The sequence below is a fragment of the Vigna radiata genome, chromosome 6 (assembly GCF_000741045.1).
Source record: "Vigna radiata var. radiata cultivar VC1973A chromosome 6, Vradiata_ver6, whole genome shotgun sequence".
In the NCBI taxonomy this organism is placed as follows: Eukaryota; Viridiplantae; Streptophyta; class Magnoliopsida; order Fabales; family Fabaceae; genus Vigna; species Vigna radiata.
In genome coordinates, this window is record NC_028356.1 from 2,361,329 (window position 1) to 2,368,577 (window position 7,249).

The 7,249-nt window shown below is 35.3% G+C and overlaps 1 protein-coding gene across 1 annotated transcript; it reads right to left on the minus strand.

Moving 5' to 3' along the window:
* Positions 1 to 1,244: 1,244 nt before the first annotated feature.
* LOC106763240 (TMV resistance protein N-like) lies at positions 1,245 to 6,302 on the minus strand. Its single transcript, XM_022781691.1, has 5 exons — positions 5,833 to 6,302; positions 4,380 to 5,484; positions 3,995 to 4,267; positions 2,997 to 3,860; positions 1,245 to 2,594 (listed from the first exon to the last, which is right to left on the minus strand). The coding sequence occupies exons 1-5, from the start codon at positions 6,300 to 6,302 to the stop codon at positions 1,245 to 1,247; spliced, it is 4,062 nt and encodes a 1,353-aa protein (XP_022637412.1).
* Between the last annotated feature and the right edge of the window lie 947 nt (positions 6,303 to 7,249).

Here is a 7,249-nt window from a genome sequence, read left to right on the forward strand (position 1 = left end):
ATGCCTCACAAGAATATAATAAAGTAATAATTAGAAGATAATCATCTTATTGTAAAAGAAATCTCTTTTGTTCAGACAGACTTTTGGTCTTTTTTCTTCATCCTTTTGGATGGTTCTGAGTGACATGCAGGAATAATAATAGATGAGGTTTTTGTCAACCTATTGGATGAGATTAATTAGGATATATTATAGGACAAGGAATGGAGCAACTTCATAAATGATCCAACATATACAATAATTAATTATCATTAGTAGTGGATAATTTATCATATTAATTTTCTTTGTTCTTTAGTGTTCCATCTTTTTTGATAGTACTAATCTTTATTTGATCTTCACTCTCATACATGATGACTACCGATACTACCTAATGTCTGCACATGTTTTCATGTTTTATTTTCTAAGGATAAGGAAAAAACAATATAGTTTTATCATCAAATACAACGTGCATGTATATTAATGTTCATTAATTAGTATATATATGAAATTGGGGACACAGCAAAACATAACCATCATTTTTGAGATAGACAGTAAGATATGAGTTTAAATAATTAAATAATATATCATCTGCAGATTTCCCAATACCCTCATTCAGTTGTAGATTTCAGCGTCAAAATGTCTCTCTATAAATATGTTCAAGAAGAATAAAACCTATCCATGAGGTGTTCCGAAAGGCCTCATCTTCCATAAAGAAATACAGTAAAAGATAGAATCAAAATTGAACTTTTTCTGATGAGGGTATTAATCAAAGTGGAATCAACACTTTAAAATGCCACTTTTATGTTTTTCTCATCACCTTAAAATGACTCAATGAAACCTTTATGTATCATATCATACCACTGAGGAAATAGACAGGAAGGAACAAGCCTCAGTTTCCAACCTAAGACTCTACCAACTTAATATTGTCATTTGGAAGTCCCATGTCGTTAAGAATATTAGATAAACTAGTCTTTATAAATCTTCTGACAAACATGTCAGATCGCCGAGCTGGGTAACGTCAGCTTATGACCTGAGTGGGGGCAACAAGGTGATTGAACAAGGCTATGACTTGCTAAACTGGTCTGGAGGTTGCAACTTGCTGGCCTGCCCACTCCAAGTTGAGAATTGAGCCATGTGTCCTTTGCGAAGGCATGGGTTTCCTGGTTACTAGACAGGAGGCACCGCGTGAGGCTGGTTTCACAGAGCAGCGACAACCTCCGGTTCTTGACTCACCAAATGAGCTTGGTGAGCCTTGTCCTCTTGAACAATCATTTTTTTTTAGCCTCCGTGCGGAGAGCAAGTAAGATGGCCCGTGCTTCAAGGATTCCATCCCTGACTCCATTCAAGAACATTGCAGTCATTACATCTCCAAACTCTTCTGAATTTTGGAGCCTCCCAACCACAGCATCCAATTCCCTCTCTATTTCTTCAGCTCTTTCTTTCAAAACACCACTATCCCTCTCATACTTTGCCACACCATAAAGGTTGTCTAGTCTCTTCCCAACAAACGCATCATATTGCATGTTGAATTTCTGAATCAGTTCGTCATATTGATTTTTGGAAGAGCTGGCTGAGTTCTGAGGAGCAGTCTTATGTGACAATCTGTTGCGGAGAATTTGGTGGCTCTCCTTCAACTTCCAGAAGGTTTTAGTTTTGAGCTCGGATTCCGAAGTACTTTGCTGCTTCATCATCATCATGAATATTTGCATGAGAGGGTCGTGAGAGGGAGGAAGTGTCACTGTACTCCAATCCAATCGAGGAATCCTCAGATTTTGTTGTAAGGGTGATTTGAAAGTTCCTTTAATCCCTTTCCTATTTGCCACAGTAGTTAGTGCTGCCCCAACGTCCAAATCAGGAAATCTGAGTTTTGCTTCCAAGAGTACACCGTAAAGTCCAGTCATGTACGTCCTATTTTCAGCTGAAGGTATTCCCTCCATCCCTTCAACTGTCCATTCAATCTTACAATTCTTCTTCAAGGCAGCCACAGAGATTTCAGCAACATCCATAGAAGGAAATTTATTCCATGCCTCAACAATTCCATCCTTTATTCCTTCAAACAAGAATTCCCATGCTATTCCTTCCGGAAGAGGAACGTAGTCTTCGTCGTCCTCCAAACTTCCCTTATGGACAGAGGTTGAATCTCCGTTCACAATCAAGTTATTGGGACTAGCGAACAGAAGATCTTCCATATTCGTTCCTTCTTCAAACACAAAGGCTCCCCAACCACTTATCATCAACGACGACGTCGCATCATACGAAACCTGCACCAGATTCCACTCATGCTCCATAACTGCATTGCCAACCCACTCCTTCTCACTGCACAAAACTCCTACATCACACAACAAGATGTGCTCTGCCTCAATTCTAAAGTTCCGATACCCTTTACGAGGAGCATATCGACCGTTGATGAGTAAACGCAGATCAACAAGCCCACGACCATCAAATTTGTCCCTTTGACTCTCATTTTGGAAGTGGAAGATCATGGCTACAACCATCTTAGGGAACTTGCCACGAACCCAGAAACTGGGAATCCTTCCCACCCCCACAAAGTTAAACCATTCTGGAATCTCAGTTAAAAATGGCATCACCATTTCTATTCCTCCCACCCCTTTCTTCACCTATCATATATATCATTGTAACAGTTTCAATTGTCTCTTCTATATGCATTTACATCACAATCACTAAAAGTAGTTTCAATACAAGTTATTCTAAGAAAAATCTAATGTTTGACGACAAGGTTTATTAAATATCTATTTGTAATTTTAAACCATTCTAAACAAATATTTTACAATATATAAGTTGCATTTTACGTATAAAAATTTTGAAAATAGATCTCTTTTTCAAAGGTTAAAAAATAAAAATATTAGTAAATATTTATAAACGGGTATTGTAAAACCAAAGTAAAAAAGTATGAAAAAGTAATGATATTTTAAAAGTAACCACAAATATTATTTTAGAAAATGCGTAAGAGTTTTTATTTTCCTAAAATAAATCTACAAGATTTAAAATAAGTATGATACCTGACACCATAACATGTCTGATGTCTCTTTTGTTAAATTGAAACAAAATCTTGCATCTATTTTCTGAACTGTAGGCGGCAACTCTGAAATTTCTTCGAGGTATAGACAATGATGAACATCAAGAATTCTCAAGCTAGTGAGTTCAGGAATTTTTTTAAGCTTCTTACATCCATTCAAATCGAGACTTGTCAAGTCACCACATTCCTTGATGCATGAAGGGATGGATACAAAATTGTTCTCTGAAACAATCAATTCTTCTAATTTTGGAAAGTAACAAATAATTGCAAGAAGATCTTTATCAGACAAGTTACCATTTTTGAAATTCAGTAATCGTAATTTTTGATGAACATTGGCTTTTGAAGGGTGTTGCAACAAACTTCTGATGGATTCTCCAAGTTTGGAACATGCTTTGATTATGAAAGAATCAACGTTTGGCAACATGAATAAGCTCCTCGGTAGATATTTAAGTTCCCTGTTATTCGATATGTCTATGGAAACAAGCCCAGTAAGTTTACTAATGGATTCTGGAAGCTCTTGAATAGCAGTATTTATCATATGAATCTTCAATGGCTTTGTCATTTCTTTCATTATCTCTGGGAAGTGACCAAGGCTTTCACAAAAGTTAAGATTGAAGATTTGTAGAGATGGTAGAAACATTCTGGACATGAAAATTTGAAGTTTTTTGCATTCTGAAACACTTAAATGAGAAAGCCTTTCCAAAAATCCAACAGATTCATGGACTGCAATTAGGTTTCCACAATGATCAAGTCTCAGTTCTGTTAGATTCTGAAGTTCGGACACATCAGGTATTTCAATGATACGTTGGTTATATGAAAAGTCCATATTAGTCAAGCATGGAAATTTCTGCCAAATACAAAATGTCAACAAGAATTATCATTTGCTGCATGTTGAGTGATCAACTTAATAATAATATGGAAGATTTTGTTCAATGAAAAACTGAAACGTAAAAAATAGAATAATATGATAGAGAATTGTACCTTGAATGGCTCTTCCAATGTTAGACAACTTCTAGGCAAATTGAAGACAACGATTTTCTTTGGATGAAATTTTGGTGGGAAAGTCTTTGAAGGATAGTTGTCCCAGTCAAGCAGTCTTAAATGATTTGGTAAATGTTGAAGTTCAGATGAAAAGGATGTGTTTCGAACAATGAGAATTCTGAGGCATTTCATTTTCTGAAACTCAGTACCACTCCATTTTACCTTTTCTTGCTGAGGAGGATCAAGCATAATCCCTTGAATCTTATCACTTCCCTTTAACATAAGTACAAATAAGCAACATCAATTCCATATATTATCATTAATATAAAAACTATAATGTATAAATAAAAACAAATGGAGCAAAACAGTAGATGATTACACTTACACAATCTTCGTTTAGTATTTCGATAACATCTTCATAATCCCATATTCTGCTACGTTCACCAGGATTTGTTGCTTCATGCCTAACAATCTGTCTACCCATATCTTGTATTAGATCATGCATCTTCAGCCTGTCATTCTCNATAGTTATGAGTGATTTATTGACAAGTACTTTCATGTTGGATGTTGAACAAAATTCCTTAAGTATCTTTTTCACATATTTCATTCTCTCCCCTTTAAAGAAGCAAGCTATGTCCAAGAAAACTTGTTTGGCATCATCATCCAATCTATCGTAGCTTATTTTAAGCACATCTTGAATCTTTTTATTTGGAGGAGTCTTCTCATATTCTTCCAATGCATCTTCCCAGGCATCTAAACTTTCTTCATGAAGAGTAGCTAAGTCAGAGCCTATCACTTTTAAAGCCAGTGGAAGACCTTTAGCGTAATTTACAGCACGCATAGACACATCTTCAAAACCAGTTTTAGGACAACCTTGTCCGAAGGCATTCCAACAAAAGAGCTCCAAAGAATGTTGTTCATCAAGTTCCTTCATTTCATAAATATGTCCAACATGGTGAGCAATTAGGACATCTTTTTCCCTTGTCGTTATAATAATCCTACTACCTGGACCAAACCAATCACACCCTCCTGCCAACTTCTCTAACTCTTCTTTATCATCAACGTCGTCAAGAACCAAAAGAACTTTCTTTCGGCGAAGCTTTCGTTTTATTTCATAAATTCCTTTATTGGTACTTCCCAACTTAGTGTCCGACTCCTCTAACATCTCAGATAAAAGTGTCTTCTGTAGATCTTCCATGCCATTGATTGTGTTTGATTTTTCTCTAACACCGGCAAGAAAACTTGCAGCATCAAAGTGTTGCACAACTTTGTCATACAAAGCTTTGGCAAGTTCCGTTTTTCCAATTCCACCAAGTCCATATATGCCCAACATCCTTACAGTTTTGTCATCAGGCTTCATGTCCAAAAGTGACATAACCTCTTCTATGTGGGGCTCAAGTCCGAGAGGCTTCTGACCAATGTATAAAGGTTTAGGAGCTATATTCTTATATACCTCCCCAACAATTTCTTCAATAAAATTGTTTTCACACCTGTAGGAGTAGAATTGTATTAATTATTTTTATTATTATACTAAATAACAAGGATTGTGATTAATATTGTACTATTAAGGGAAAACATCAGTCAATGTTGTTTCTATAAAGTAAAAGTCAATACTAAACAGTGAATAATGTCCTATTAGTGGTGCGCATGCTTCAAGTTCTAAAAGTATGAGTTTGAAAGTTGACTGTAAGTACTTTGGACTAAATCGACAGTATAATTCATCATTAATTATAATTAAAGAAATTTAGTGTGAATCATAAATGAAATATAGTTTTAATATTAATTTAATTTGTGTTTATTATCGTAATTATACATGGATGAAAGGAATTTGCACATACCCGGTGGTAATATGCTTCCTTGGCAAGTGAACTGCTTGAGACAAAGCAGACCTCCAAGCCTGCATTCTCTGCGACTGTTTTCCAAACGTATTTTCATGTGCCCTCATGTGTTTTCCGAAGCTATTTCTGTCTTGCAGTATATCTGATGGATGTACATGGTAGAACACTGGGAAAACAACCTGCTTCTTCTCCCTCATCTTGGAGAGCTCCATGATCCTAACAAGTTCATCCAGACACCATGTGGAAGATGCATAGTTCTCAGAAAACACAACGATGAAAATCCTAGATTCTTCCATGGCGTTGTTGAGAGCAGGTGAAAGACTTTCCCCTATCCCCATATCCCTGTCATCATGGAAAGTGAGTATTCCCCTCCTACCCAACTCTTTACGTAGATGTCCTACAAAATTGTCCCTAGTATCTTCGCCTCTAAAACTGATGAACACATCGTAGCTGAAACCGACACACCCCATAGTACAAACAAACCGAAACTAGACTGAGATGTTCTACTGCTTTGTAATTCAGTGTGCTGTCATTAAATACACTGTCTTAAGCGGAGATTAAGGCTCTTTTAACGGGGATTTGGCCCCCTAATATTATATTAAATTAATATAAATCTATAAATTAAGAACCATAGGTACATAATTCACGAGGTGTTTCTTGAGTTTCCCTAGTTTTGTTTTTTCCTATGGACCAACTCGTGAACCCTACTCACTACTGTTCCCTATTCTCTATTCAAAATAATCATGTCATGTTGTGTGCCACCTTTTCTTTTAACTAATGCATTAGGGCACATTTGGAGTTAAATTTACAGCTTAATTCCATGCCATGCTGCATTAAGTGCCTAATACTTATTCTGTGCACTATTGGTGTGGAGCTTATAATTTTACACTGTTATATTATATATACATATTAATATATATATGATTATAGGTAGGGGTGGGCAAATTGAACTGAACTGTACTGCACTAAAAACTGAACTGCACTGCTAAAAACTGAACTGAACTGTAAAACAGTTCAGACAAACTGAACTGACGGTAAAACAGTTCAGACAAATTGAACTGAACTATATTTTGTTTTATCAAACTGAACCGTACTGAACTGTACTGTACTGCAGTATGAACTGAACTGAACTGTAAACTGCACTAACTGAACTATTAACTGAAGTGTAAACTGAACTAAACTATTAACTGAATTATAAATTACACTAACTGAACTATTAACTAAATTGTAAACTACACTAATTTTAACTAAACTATAATATTAACTAGTAACTATACTAATTTTAAACTGAATTGTACTAATTTTTAAACTAAATAGTATAACAATACATGTTCTTTTTAATTGAAAATTATTTTAATATTTATTTTATTTTATTCATAAATGTCTAATAAATTGATTTTTAATTATTTAATATTAT